General features: G+C 44.0%; 1 protein-coding gene and 1 long non-coding RNA gene across 2 annotated transcripts in view; both read right to left on the bottom strand.

Annotated features, from left to right (window-relative positions):
* The window catches only part of LOC134810477 (uncharacterized), a 35,259-nt gene extending 27,810 nt beyond the window's left edge, over nucleotides 1-7,449 (bottom strand). Inside the window, exons 1-3 of the long non-coding RNA XR_010158682.1 lie at nucleotides 7,296-7,449; nucleotides 6,651-6,986; nucleotides 1,744-1,986 (exon numbers count right to left, since the gene is read on the bottom strand). This is a non-coding gene — a long non-coding RNA (uncharacterized LOC134810477). The remainder of the gene's footprint in view (nucleotides 1-1,743; nucleotides 1,987-6,650; nucleotides 6,987-7,295) is intronic.
* A 35-nt stretch (nucleotides 7,450-7,484) lies between these two features.
* Nucleotides 7,485-13,976, bottom strand: part of EXOC4 (exocyst complex component 4) — an 806,860-nt gene continuing 800,368 nt past the window's right edge. Inside the window, exon 18 of the mRNA XM_001139207.7 lies at nucleotides 7,485-8,946. Within this exon, the coding sequence (XP_001139207.1) occupies nucleotides 8,709-8,946 (238 nt within the window). The 3' untranslated portion in view covers nucleotides 7,485-8,708. The remainder of the gene's footprint in view (nucleotides 8,947-13,976) is intronic.

The following is a 13,976-nucleotide window of genomic DNA, read 5'->3' as shown; positions in this document are numbered from 1 at the left end:
CGCCCAGGCTGGAGTGCAATGGCACGGTCTTGGCTCACTGCAACCTCTGTCTCCCAGGTTCAAGCGATTCTCCTGTCTCAGCCTCCTGAGTAGCTGGGATTATAGGCACCCGCCACTATGCCCGGCTAACTTTTTGTATTTTTAGTAGAGAAGGGGTTTCACCATGTTGGCCAGGCTGGTCTCAAACTCCTGACCTCAAGTGATCCACCTGCCTCGGCCTCCCAAAGTGCCGGGATTACAGGCATGAGCTACCATGCCCAGCCTAGCCTGGGCCTTTCTAACCAAGAAGCGCGGTAAGCGGGGCTGCACTCTTACACTTCAACACAGCAGGCTTTCTTGATAGTGTGTCTGAAACTCCTCAAAGAAACAGACAGGATAATATTATTTGTTATGTATATATAATACTTATGACATGCCAGGCACTGAATGCCTCTGTTGGACAGGAGCTATTAGTATCACTGTTATCCCATTTCAAAGATGAGGCAACTGAGGGCATTTTTAAGCCCTTGTAACCACATCAAACCACCTGCAAAGTTGATGGTCTTCAGGAAACGCTACTCCCAAATCTGGCACCTTAGCATAGCGAACAGTTTAAGCAGAAGGAATTTGAGAAACAGCATGTTCAGGAAGGTTTCTCTGACCTCCCTTGGCCATCCCTCTTCTTTCCCCTCTGCAGCAGGTCATAAAACCTAGGAAGACTTTTCTGACCTTCCCCTGAAGCAGGCCTAAGACCCTCCTGTGAGAGACCAGGCTGGGCGATACAGCGAGACCCTGCCTCGAAAACACCATCACCACCACCACCACAAACAACAGCAAAACCCCACCCAGGTTTAATTACTTCTTCAGGTCTTCATTTTTTTCATGTATAACTTATATTAAATAAATTAGTATGCTTTCTTCTTCTTAATCTGTCTTTTGTTACAGGGGTTCCAGACAATGAACCTAAGATAGAAGGAAAAGATAAGTTGCCTCCCCTACAAAGGCTAAGGCAACATGTTGAGCCAAGATACACCAGATTCTAGAACCTGAGCATTTAGCTTCAACCTCTTGGGGTTATCTCCAGCCTCCAACTGGTGGGGGTCAGCCCCTGAACCAAAGGTTTGTGTTTCCAAGATTTCTGTCAATGTACTGGTCACAGGGATGGGCTCAGGCAGCTGTGGGTGGAGGAGAAGCAGAGAGGAGAGTGGGCAATGGTGGCCCCAAATGTGGTCCAGAAATGGTTCCTGCTGGAGGTTACAGGAGAGGACAGGGTGAATGGATGAGTCAGACTACCAGTATCACTTGGGGCTCAAATATAGCATGTGAGAGTCCCTGCCTTTGCCACACTAGACAAGGGGGTTTGGCTCAAAATAGAGCAGAGGGGGGTTCTGTAGCAGTGAGAGAAATCTAGCATAGTTGACTCCATCTTGCTTCTAACCCCCAAACAAACTGCCTTTGCTCATTCCTGCATGTAGGCCCAGCTAACTATGGGAGGAATTTAGTGTATAGCTTAACTTTAAAGCAAGGATGATAATAGGGCCTTCCCCAAACTAACCCCTGAGGAGATAAGAAGGGCATACACCCAAGAACAATGTTATGCTAAAGACTTGTAGGAGTGCTGTGACCTGAACAAAGAAAAAGAAGTTATGAAACTCCCTCAGACTCTTGCTGACACCCAGATGTCTGTGGTCACCTGTCACCTCCTGACCTTAACCCCCTCCTTGTTCCCTTTACCCAATATAAAAAGAAGCTTGAGATTCATACCTTTGAAGATGGTTCTTCAGGACACCAGTCTGCCATCTTCTCAGTTTGCTGGCTTCCTGAAATAAAGTCACTTTCCTTTATTTGGAAAAAATAGTTGAGTATGTCTTGTCTTATTGGCTGTTGTGAGACGAGTGGTATGAGCTTTGGATTTGGCTACGGTTCCAGCATGAACTCTGGTGTTGGGCAGAGCTGGCTCACTTACCAGATCTGGTGCAAAGCCCTTAATCCGAGCCTTAGTTTCCTCTGTAAAGTAGGGATGATAATAATATACATCTTGTAGGATTATTGTGAGGATTAAATGAAATAATGTGGTAAAGCATTTAGTACAGCACCTGATACACATGAAGTGTTCCATAAATGGTGTCTAGAATAACATAGTAGCAATCATAAAATAAAAACAACCACAAAAACCAGCTACTAATGGTTTCCTGATCTCTCTCACACAGTAAATAAATCCTTGTGTGAAAGAAAACTTGAGCTGGTGATAATGAAATCAGTTTGGGATGAGGAGATTGCTGGGTTTTCTGTTTGGAATCAGGTTCCTGCCAGAGTATCTATTGCAAAGTCAGCAGGAATCTGAGGTCACCTTTCTAAATGGGATCAAGGAAAATGGGAACTGCACTCACCCAAAAACACCTAACTTCCTTATTTTTTTTCCAGTTATTTGTACACACATAAGCGGTCACATACATCCTAACAGTATGCATGTGGCTTTTACAAGTCATTGCGTTCTTAGGTTCCCAGGGACTCTTGCTCCAGGTGTGTAAATGCCCTGGCAATATTTTTAATTACAGACGCGTCTTTGGCCCAGACATGTTAAAGCAGCCCCTCCTCACATGGTGTACGTTTCATCACGCTCACACCTACCTCCATTAGCAGAAATTCTTTCCTGGTGTTTGCGTCTTAGTTCACTTTTAAAGAAATTTCCAGCTCAGTTCCAATGGCTTTTGCATCTCATTACACTCTTGATAATTAGCTCTATCTCATTACACCTCAGCCCAGTTGGAATAGGATTAGTTGTTTTCAGGTGTAAACCTGTGGTGTGCATCTTACTACACCTCTTCAAAATTCCAGGCAGGCCTTCCGCCTGCGCCAAATTAGGACAACTACTTCCAGCTGCGCACAGTTCATTACACCCTCCATTTCAGGAAAAACCTCTGCTGTATTTCACATCTGGTCACACGCTTATTAATTATGTACTTCTTATAACAACTGTGCCTAATTAGGACAGGGTTGACACCTTGCCGAGCCTAGTGATTCTTTATGTTTTCTTGTTCGTGGTACCTCATTACCCTCCCTCCAAATTATGTCCAATTTGTTTTACATTCCTGCCACATTAAGACAATCGCTCTCAGGTGTATGTATTTCAGCACCCACTTTGCTTTCCAAGCAAAATTGTGTTGACCAGGACTCTCCTTGTTTTCACATCCTGCTAGAGGGACAGCCCCTTGGCTGGTCTTCTGATCACATCTGCCCTGAATGAAATGACTCTGGCTTGGAGTTGGCCCCTGGTCTCTCTCATTGGTTACTGTGAAATTTCTGTGCCCTGGTCCTAGGGAGGCAGCCACAGCTATGCACCAAAGTAAGAATCCTGAATTCAATGGCCTCAGTCCATTCATAAAGGCTGTGGGGTGGGAATCCATTAGTTCCATCAAGAAACGGTAAAGGGGCCAGGTGTGGTGGCTCATGCCTGTAGTCCCAGCGCTTTGGGAGGCTGAGCCCCAGGGGTTTGAGACCAGCCTGGCCAACATGGTGAAATCCCATCTGTACTAAAAATACAAAAATTATCTGGGCATGGTCTGTAGTTCCAGCTACTTGAGAGGCTGAGGTGTGAGAATCGCTTGAACCCAGGAGGCAGAGGTTGCAGTGAGCTGAAATGGTGCCAATGCACTCCAGCCGGGGCAACAGAGTGAGACCTTGTCTCGAAGAAGAAGAAAGAAGAAAGGAGAAGGAGGAGGAGAAGAGGATGGAGGAGGAAGGAGAAGGAGAAGGAGCAAGAGAAGGAGGAGGAGAAGAGGAGGGAGGAGGAAGGAGAAGTAGGGGGAGGAGGAAGGAGAAGTAAGGGGAGAAGAGGCAGAGAAGGAGGAGAAGAGGAGGGAGGAGGAAGAAGGAGAAGGAGGAGGAGAAGGAGAAGGAGGGGGAGAAGGAAGAGGAGAAGGAGGAGGAGAATGAGGGGTAGAAGGAAGAGGAGAAGGAGGAGGAGAATGAGGGGGAGAAGGAGGAGGAGAAGAAAAGAAGAAGAAGAAGAGGAAGAAGAAGAGGAAGAGGAAGAAGAAGAAGAAGGAGAATAAGGAGAAGAAGAAGGAGAAGAAGAAGAAGAACTGGTAAAGGGTGAACTGCTAGGTGTGCTAGCTAGTGGGGCACAGTGGATCGTGAGAGTCCTAAGCTTCCAGAGAAGCAAAGCTCAGAAGAGAGTGCACAGAGTCAGGCTGAAATTTGAGCTGTCTTCCTAAATGAAAGGGTGGTCTCAGAGAATCGAGAGGTGAAATATGGACTCTGGGAAGGGTAGATCAGAGAGGAGTTGTAAGAAGCCAGTGGAAGTATAAGCTTTGTGTCACAAGGGGCTGTTTCTTTCGCCTGTCATTGCCTGACTCCCATATCAACCTGAGCTGTAACAGGCAATTCTATTTGACTGACTGAATGATTGCATTAGTGCTACGAAATTCACGGATATGACTTGACAGTAAGTAGCATCAGGGTTTGGTTGCCAATTCAAGTTGTCTGTATTAGAGTTTTTCCTCCCAAGCTATTTGAAACATAAATAAGGACCATCAGGCTCAGAAAACATTCAGACAAGAATAAAGTCTTGGAGAGAGGGTGGGGCTTCTTGGAATGGGGTTACTCTGCAGAGGGCAGTAACTGCTGGAAGAGGATCCCACCAGATTAGTAGTAATGTAATAGAAGTAATAGTACCTAAGGATGGGCAAGATACAGCCCCTATATTAGTCCATTTTCATACTGCTATGAAGAAATACCTGACACTGGGTAATTTATAATGAAAAAGAGGTTTAATGGACTCACAGTTCCACATGGCTGGGGAGGCCTCACAATCATGGAGAAAGGTGAAGGAGGAGCAAAGTCATGTCTTACATGGCAGTAGGCAAGGAGAAGTGTGTGAGAGAACTGCCCTTTATAAAACCATTGGATCCTGTGAGACTAATTCACTATCATGTGAACAGCACTGGAAAAACTCACCCCCATGATTCATTAACCTCCTACCAGGTCCCTCCCCTGACACGTGGGATTATGGGAGCTGCAATTCAAGATGATATTTGGGTGGGGACACAGCCAAACTGTATCAGCTCCTTTCCTCAAGTAGGTCAGAAACAAGGAGGAAAGGTCATGAAAAGCAGAGGCTTTTCACAAGGTTTCCAGTGTGGTGTCAAGAGTTTCAAGAGTATGGGTTTCAAGAGTATGGGCTGTAGCAGCTCAGGCCTGGTCTTACCAGTAAACTTGAGCTGATCTGGACATACTAAAAAATAAACTTGTCTTTCAGAGCCTGGAAGCAGGACTTGTCCTTAATCAGCAAGGGCAACCTGAGGAACCAATCCTTGTCTAATTATTGGGATGAAATCAGTGTGGAGGGGGAAAATGTTCTAGTTGGGCAGTAAGATTTCAAAGCCCTACTGTGAGGTAGGAATAAAAACACTGCCTAGGATGAGAGACCCTGAAAGAAACTGTATTAATAGAGCAGGTAGAAAGAAGTGCCTGTGGGGTAAGGGGCACAATATCACCCAAAGAGTAGTTTCATTTATAAATTGGAAGGTATACTGACAGGCAATAATATGATAGCTAAAAGTAACCACAAATGTAGAAGAAACCACCACCAGCACTTCCAAGAACACAATTTGCCTGTGTGTGTGTGTGTGTGTGTGTATATATATATATATATAAAAGAGTTGGGTCCTAGCTGATGAACTACCTCTTTTTCAAGGAATTTATTCCAAGGAAGGCTAACTTGAAAGAGATTCTTTCAGTAGTTTCTGGGCCCTTGGGTATGGAAGAGAGGAAAGTAATATTTATGATAAGGGTTGCTGTGAGGACTAAATGGGAACACATGCTAAGTACCAGAGAGTAGATAACAGTGTTAGAAGAAAGTGCTTGCTCTCTGGGAGCTGCTGTTCTGAGAACCAAGTTGGATGACATCACTCCAAAGCCTTCCTTCTTCATGGTCATGTTGATTTCCCATCTCAGGACCCTTCCTACTCCCGTGGGCCTACTCCATGGCACAGTGACTAGTGATGCAGGCAGCAGTCCACATGTCCCTCCCATTTGTACCTCTGTATAAGAATGAGAAAATGGTTTGCTTTGTTTCCAGCACCCCTTCTGGTAAGGCCTATTTTTTTGTTGTTGTTGAGACAGAGTGTCGCTCTGTCGCCTAGGCTGGAGTGCAATGGTGTGATCTTGGCTCACTGCAACTTCCACCTCCCAGGTTCAAGTGATTCTCCTGCCTCAGCCTCCTGAGTAGCTGGGATTACAGGTGTGCACCACCACACCAGCTAATTTTTGTATTTTTAGTAGAGATGGGGTTTCACTATGTTGGCCAGGCTGGTCTCGAACTCCTGACCTCCTGATCTGCCCGCCTCAGCCTCCCAAAGTGCTGAGATTACAGGTGTCCGCCACCATGCCTAACCTTTGTTGGCCTTCTTATCTGCAATAGCACGCTTAGGGAGAGGTCTTCATGCAAGAATATTATGTAACTGTGTATGTTTCGTGGGCCCTGTCCTTGGCAGACCCTGGCTCTCTCTAGCACTTTCTGGTTGGTCAAGGCTGTAAACAGCACAATAGTCTCACAAAATACTCCTAAGTAGGACCAAAATGTGGAAATCTTCACTGTGTCCCAAATGCATATAGGTTGTGAGGTAGCCATTGACCATCCACTGAGTGTGTCACTGGCTGTTCTTTACCTGTGGAAGAATAAAGACTGATGTGCCAAACTTCAAAGAAACTTGGATGTCCTAAATGTCTTGGAAGAGTCCCACAGTCCCTTTCCTGTGCAGAATTGCCATTTTCAGTCCCGTCATTGTAAGCAAAGCAGAGATTTCACTTTCCTAAATGTTGCCCCTGAAACAGCTCATCTGCCATTTTTTGGTTGGTTCTCAGGGCTCTTGACATTCTGCTCAATCCAAACCCACGTTTCTTTTTTAGCAGAACTTTCCACTACTTCCAAGAAAATTAGTCTGAGCACGCTCAGTCTCACCCTGGCTCTGCTGCCATCACTGTCACCACTCCGGGTTCTCCGCCTGGAGTGGACAGGAAGAAAAAGGAAAGGTACAGAATCAATGCTGGGGGTCATGGCCATGAAGCAGCAGCTTAGGCAACCCTAATCTCCTCTCATCCCCCCTTCTTCCACTCCTGCTTCTAGGGTAGACTATTTCTCATGATATCGTTTAGGGCAGTATGTTTTTCCACAGTTGTCTCCTACAGAGATTCAACTTCTTCCCAGTCAGGCCCTTGGAACCAGACAGATTGACTACATTCCTTCCCACCAGAATCCCCTGGAACCTCCAGCTGCCCACTGAATACCCTTCCCAGCAGCCCCACTGCCTGACCTGATTCTGACCCAGCCCTGAGTTTGAGCTGTTGGGATTTTTGGCTCCAGTCCAGTTCCCACACTCTTAGATAATAAGGGTGTCCTCTTCATCTATCCATTTGCCCTTGTGTGTGGTAGCATGGAGCACATATTAGGCTTCTGGGGAATATTTGCTGAATAAAGAACACAAGAAAAATAACATGAAACATTTAAGCTTCTCAAAACACTTTTTAATTCTCCATTTTTCCCATCAAGACCAAAGTTGTACAAACAGGTACAAAATCCCCCACCTTCAGGGTGTGAGGCATCACTGTGTGTGGTCAAAGTCCCGTCTCCTCCCCTTTCCCTTTCCACGAGTTTTCAAGATGTGGCCCAGTCAGTGCATTGCTGCCTTCTATGACCTATGAACCATGGGCAGCAAGAGGACTGGTGACCGGGGGACATGGTGAGGTCCAGTGTGCCAGGAACATGGTAAGTGCCCACATTGCAGGGGAGGGAACAATTCAGAGACAGGCTCAGCTGGAGGCCGCACAGAGGAGAAATGTCACTCTGTCCCATCTTCCCTGCATTCAGTTGAGCTCAGACCAAGTGAGCAGCTAAGAATCATTTACCCCCAAAGGATGTTTCAAGTGAGATGCAATGTTCTCTAACCATTATTCTCTCAGAAATTAGGGGTGGAGGGGCGGGAATCAAGCAGATGTTTGAATTGCCTTTCATTCCTCCATATTTGTCTAATTGTCTGGCTCTTGGTTTTTATATAGCAGAAATAAAACAAAATGGCAATAAACCAACCTACAACCTGTGAACAAGATACAGCATACAAAACTGTCCCAGGGACTGGGATCAAAAGACTTTTATTCCTAGCCCTAAATTAGAGGTTCTGTTTTGGTTAGGGAAGTTTGTTGTAAACAGCAGCTGAGAAGCCATTTATTTGATTTTGGCAATAGAGACAGACAGCAATGCACATACACTTATTTCATTGAACTGTAAACGGATAAGGTCAGGAGAGGAAAAACTCTACTGTTTATGTAATAGAACCCTACTAAATGGTTTTGGAAGGGACTAAAAGTTAGGTAGCAGCCTACTTTCCAACCTGGAATTATATATATATTGAGTAATAAATCAAATATTAGTAATCCATCCACTTGTTTTCCAGAGTCCAACAATTTGATACCACCTTCCTCCCTATCCCACCCTAGTCCCATTAGATTTGACTGCATTAAAGTAGTTGTTCAACCAAAACACTCTGTACTGTCGCCTTCCTTTAGCATTTATATGAAAAGCCAAAACCAGAGAGAAAGAATCCTTACACCTCCTCTCCACTAAAGTATCACTGTAGAGAAAACTAAGCTCAGAATATACTCAATAACATACCAAGGAAAAAAGTGAGTGTGACTGAGGGGACCCCCGTCACCAACCGCAGTACGCCCTGCTAAACGGTAGTTATCTTCTTGTCCTTGGTGGCTTGCTTGATGGCAGCCTGCTCGCAGATGATCTCTTTGAGCCTCTGCAGCCTCATGTTCTGGGTGGTCAGTTCCCCCACCCCAGTCTGGCTGCGGTGCAGCAGGGTCAGGGCATGGATATACTCCAGCTCCGTGTACTTCACACCCTGGTCCACCACCAGGTTCAGGAGCTCGTCAGCTGTGTTGTAAAGCATCTCGTAGTACTGCCTGAGAAAGCAAGAGAGAACACTGCTCACTGGCTCCCCACTGGTAACATCGTCTCGAGGGGACAAATACGCTGTCTATACATTGATTCCTCTACTTACTTCATAACGATTGATCAGCAGGCAGTGTTCTGGGCCCCACCAACAGAATAAAGAACAGGACAACCATAAGCTCTGTCCTTTGGAGCTCATGGGAGCTCTCTTCAGAAGAAGTCTAAGTGAGGACCCAGGGAGGCCGCATACCTTTCAGTGGCTCAGCTCATTCTACATTTTTTTGCTAATTTTGCATTTACCTTGGGAGAAAGGAAAGAAAAGTAGGGGTATAGCCTGAAGAAGGAGAGAAGGCATTGTTAACAGGTTTTGTCTCATTCAATCCCTCATTCATTCATTATTCATTGGAGGTTTTGTAAAATACTGTACATGGTTTTCTGCTCCATAAAGTGGGTTAATAATAGTACCTACCTCTTGGGGTTATTGAAATAGTTGAATTAATTAATACATATAAAGCACTCAGAATGGTGGTGCTTCATAAAGATTATTATTATTAGAACTATAATGATGCTAATGTGTGATAGTAATGTAATAAAATTAATAGTAGTATATAAGGATGGACAAGACACAGCCCCTTTCCTCAAGTAGCTCAGAGACAAGGAGGAAAGGTCCTGAAAAGCAGAGACATAAGGATTCCAGTGCTGTTGACCAAGTTCATTCCCGAGCACTGTGCCACTTACCCCTCACTCCACCCAGGGGCTACACCTCCCTTTTCCCAGATACAAAGACGAAAGCACAGAGAAGTTAGAGGGCTTGCCCATGTCACAAAGACAGGGACTGACTATGCCAGGATCTGACCCCAGGTTTCTGACTCTAAGTTCAAGACTGTTTTTTCACGGACACTTGACAACTCACAAGAATATTCTGTGTGCCATAAGTGAGGTCCTAGTACCGTGCATTAATAGCAGAGGAGGAGAAATCGCACCATGCTGAGGGGATGGTGTGGGACTGAGGAAGACTTCCTGTGGGGTAAGATTCTGTCAGGCAGGGCTTCCAGGAAGGAAATTCTAGTTGGAGGGAAGAGCATGAGCAAAGGCATGGAAGAATAATCTGGTTAGACTGGGGAGTGCAGAGCAATAGCAGAGAGTCCTGGGATGAGGCATTTGAAGCCACAGGGTAGAGCCTCTGAACATCAGGCTATGATTTTAGACCTAGTTAAGCCAATAAAGGACTTCCTTCTTCCAGAGAGCAGAGGTGCCATTCAAAATTGTGCTTCTGGAAGATTAATGTGACAATCAAACGCAGAATGGTCTGGCAGGGCATTGGTTACAATTCTAGCAGAAAGAGGAGACTTGAGAGCCACTTAACGGCAAGGCCATTGGCCTGGCTCTGTCCTTTGGTGGAGGAAGACTTGTGCCTGTAATAGAAATATGCATTATAGGGATTCTTCAATGCAGCAGGAAGATGAAGGTGGGAGTCAGGAAGGGGAGAAGATGACCACTCACCATTCTTTAAACCAATACTATGCCACTGCTATCTCTCAGTCTACTAGACTCTGAAGCTGTGACTTCCATGGCCACTCCAAATTACCCAGGAGGTCAAGTTCAACACAGACTCTGAGCCAGGAAGGCTTATCACAGCTTGTCAGCAAAATGAAGAGTGTTACTCACTTCTCTCTGACGTGAAAGGTAACTTTGCCAAGATCGAGGGGACAGAACCAGGCAGTGCACTCAAGGCAACTCTTGGAGACGAAGCAATCTTCCAGACCTAGCAGGATGAGTGGCTCAGAAATCCTGTATTATTAGACTCAGGGCCGTGAATTTGTTTCTTTCTCATCAGGAACATTTTGAAAAAAAGAACCTCCTGTGGGGAAATGAAGCTATCTTTGTGGTAAGAAATACATTCTAGGAGCTCCATAATTTCAGGCCTGTTTTATTGAATTGCTGGTACAAGGGGAATGTGGTCAGGAAGAGTTGTGGTGTCTTTTCACACGGTTAGCTTCTTTTCCTCCTGCTAAGCCTCCTTTTCTAACTAACACACTCTTTTAAAAATAGGGGAGAGAATAATCTTTTGTGAATAGACTCTAAATAGTGGCAGAAATGGAAAGTGCTCTTTGTAGATTGGTAAGTTAATGAAGCTCTCCCGCAAGCAAATCGGTCAGCATCCTTGTGTACAGGGGGCTAATTTTCTATAGTGGTTTTAAACGAGTGTTCATTTTGGCATCACAGAACCAGACACATAGCAATCACTGGTCCAGGGTGACCCTGAATATAGACAGAAATACTTGGTAGAAGGGGAGATAAAACTCCACTTCCAGGGGTGTGAGACCCCAGTGCCAGATCAGTAAATCTTTTGAAGTTTCATGTTTAGCATAAAACTCACATGAACTTTGCATTCTACTCCTTAATGTATCTGCTGTAATTTAAACACACTGTTTCTAAGAAAAACTTGATGCTGCAGGAAGAAACATCATATTAATATTTATCCTACAGCTCTGCATGTCCCCTGGCTCTCACTGATACTGGCCCCTATTTTGGGAAATGATGCCCTATGTCATCTAATTCTGTTTCCTGTAGATGCACAGGTGATGGAGAGAGTTGTCTATTAATGGAACTTCCTAAGAATATACATTTTAAAAATTGCCCAAGAAGAGCTCATGCATGCATCGAGATTTACCGAATGAAATGAGAGTGAATCTGGGGCTCACGATTCTTTCAAAGCTAGAAGGAACTTGAAAGCTGCGATTTCTAGACTCGCAGTTCTTGAACTTTAGGGTACCTAAGAATTACCTTGGGGCGCCTATGAAAAGTGCAGATTCCTGAGGCCCCATCCCCAGATATGTGCTTCTTAAAGGTTCTGAACCAGCCACGACTCAGTCAGAGTCTGTTTGGTAGACCAACAGTTACAGAACCACTGTCTCCTCCAACCAAGGACCTAAACGCATCAGAGAAGGCTACAGAAGCAATAAAAGGTTTGTGATGCTTTTCACTGAGATTAAACCAAAAGAACTGGATTTCTTTGTATTAGGATGTTGATATTTTTATCATTTATCTTAAGAAGCAACACTGAGCCCATCATGCCAGATGAAATTGGATTTCTTTTGAAAAATCTGATGAATTGTTTCCAGGGATACTGGCTGGTTTTCTACAGAGGCCATTGTTCCACGCTGGGAGCAAACAACAAAACAAAGATGCCTGCATTTCTACTCTGGGATCTTCCACAGTGTGATGAGTGATAAAGGGCCTGCCACTTAAGTCCTTAATGTTTCAATATCCTCTGTGCAATGAAGACCTTTATAAATCCCAGAATGACAGTCTGAAGTGGACTGAGAGACTAAAAGAGTCCTCAAGAGCTTCGTATGAACAGTGCCCCTGAATTGCAAAGCTGAGTTATTCAACAAAATTGACAGGTAACTGATGGTGTATTTTCTATAGTTAGAGAGAAAAAATTCCTCCATAACCATGCTGATATATTAGATCATAAAGAATCATAAATATTTAAAGACAGAAGGAAATTCATTTATCTTTCAGAATGGTACCCAGGAGCAAAGATGACTAAACTGACACAGCAACAGTTTCACCTGGAGGTGGGGAAAGGGTGCTACCAGGTGTCCTAAAGAGAAAATAGAAAAATGCCCCAAACTGTACCATTAGAATGAGCTTCCATGATAAACACTGTCAGACTGAAATGAAATCATGTCACCCAATAGGGATAAATAATTTATCAGCACTTATTGAGGCCCCAGGAAATTGAAAGCTTGGTCTTCATCATCGAGCATTAAAATAGCAGCCGTGGCTTCCAGGGCAACACATTTTCCATTTGATGACACTTTGCTGGGGCTGTCTGGATGGGATCAGTGAATGCACATTTAATTGAGACATTTTCTGGCTCATGGTTTGTAGCCCTTCACAGACTCTTCATAGCCTACAATATTCAGCAGCCAATTGCTAGATGTACACCAAATATCTTATTCTGGAGACCAAAGAGTTTCAAGTCACCCTGGTGGATGGAACATTCTGGAAGGAGATGTGCACCTTGCTGTGGCTTCTCCTACCCTTTGCTGTGTGCCTTTTTGCAGCAGTTCCCAAAGTATTATAAGCAGATAGGTGAGGGAGTAGAGTGACAGAGAAGAGGAGGTGTGACTTCACAGACTGGTCTCATGTGCAGAGTCTAGAACATAACAATGTTTATGCTTTGTTCTGGTGCAAACAGATCATTTTCTCTTATCTTCCTCATGTTTGCTTTATCAACAGACTGTTCTCTGTGGCTTTTTCTTTTGTGCTTTATTTTAATGGTATTGCACTGCGACTCTTTCTCCCCCATACATTCTGTCTGAAAACATTTCTACCAGGAAGGAAATACAGGGTATTTTGGAAAGGTGGGCAGATCTTTTTAAAGTTTTAAAATAAAATTTTATCTTCCTCTGATTGGAAAGTTAATACATATGCCATATAGAATATATGGGCCATAGAGAAATATTTCTCATAATTTCATCATAAAGATAAACCACAGTTTGGCATATTTTCTTGTAGTTCGCCCCCACCACATGTAGTGTTCTAGCCAATTTCTTTCTTACAGTTGAAATATTTAGGTTGAAACACAATTGGATACTTCAATTGTTTCCAATTATAAAGACTTACTTTCTCATGGATAGATTTCTAAAAACAGAATTAGTTAAAAGATAAGTATATTATTTAGGACGCTTGACAATGCTGCCAAGTTGCTTTCTAAAAAAGCTCTATCAATTTATCCTCCTATCAACAACATATGGGCAGCATCTAACTCACATTCTTTTGATTTGCATGAGGTGGAACAATTTTTCATCTACTTATTTGTTTTTAATGTATGTAGGTATGCGTGTATGTATAAATGAATTGTTGATATCTTTTTATCTTTGAGTATTAGTGCTTTTCTGACTTCTCTTTAAGAGCTTTTCATAAATTTTCATAGACAAGAGGCCAGGGAGTTTTCTCATCCCTGGTTCTACCTCCCAAGTTGGCATACTCAGTACAAAAATTAGTACTGCATCTCTGAAAGTGATTA

This window comes from Pan troglodytes, chromosome 6, assembly GCF_028858775.2.
Source record: "Pan troglodytes isolate AG18354 chromosome 6, NHGRI_mPanTro3-v2.0_pri, whole genome shotgun sequence".
Classification (NCBI taxonomy): Eukaryota; Metazoa; Chordata; class Mammalia; order Primates; family Hominidae; genus Pan; species Pan troglodytes.
Note: the sequence above shows the minus strand (reverse complement) of the source record. Positions and strands in the feature narration are given on the sequence as shown.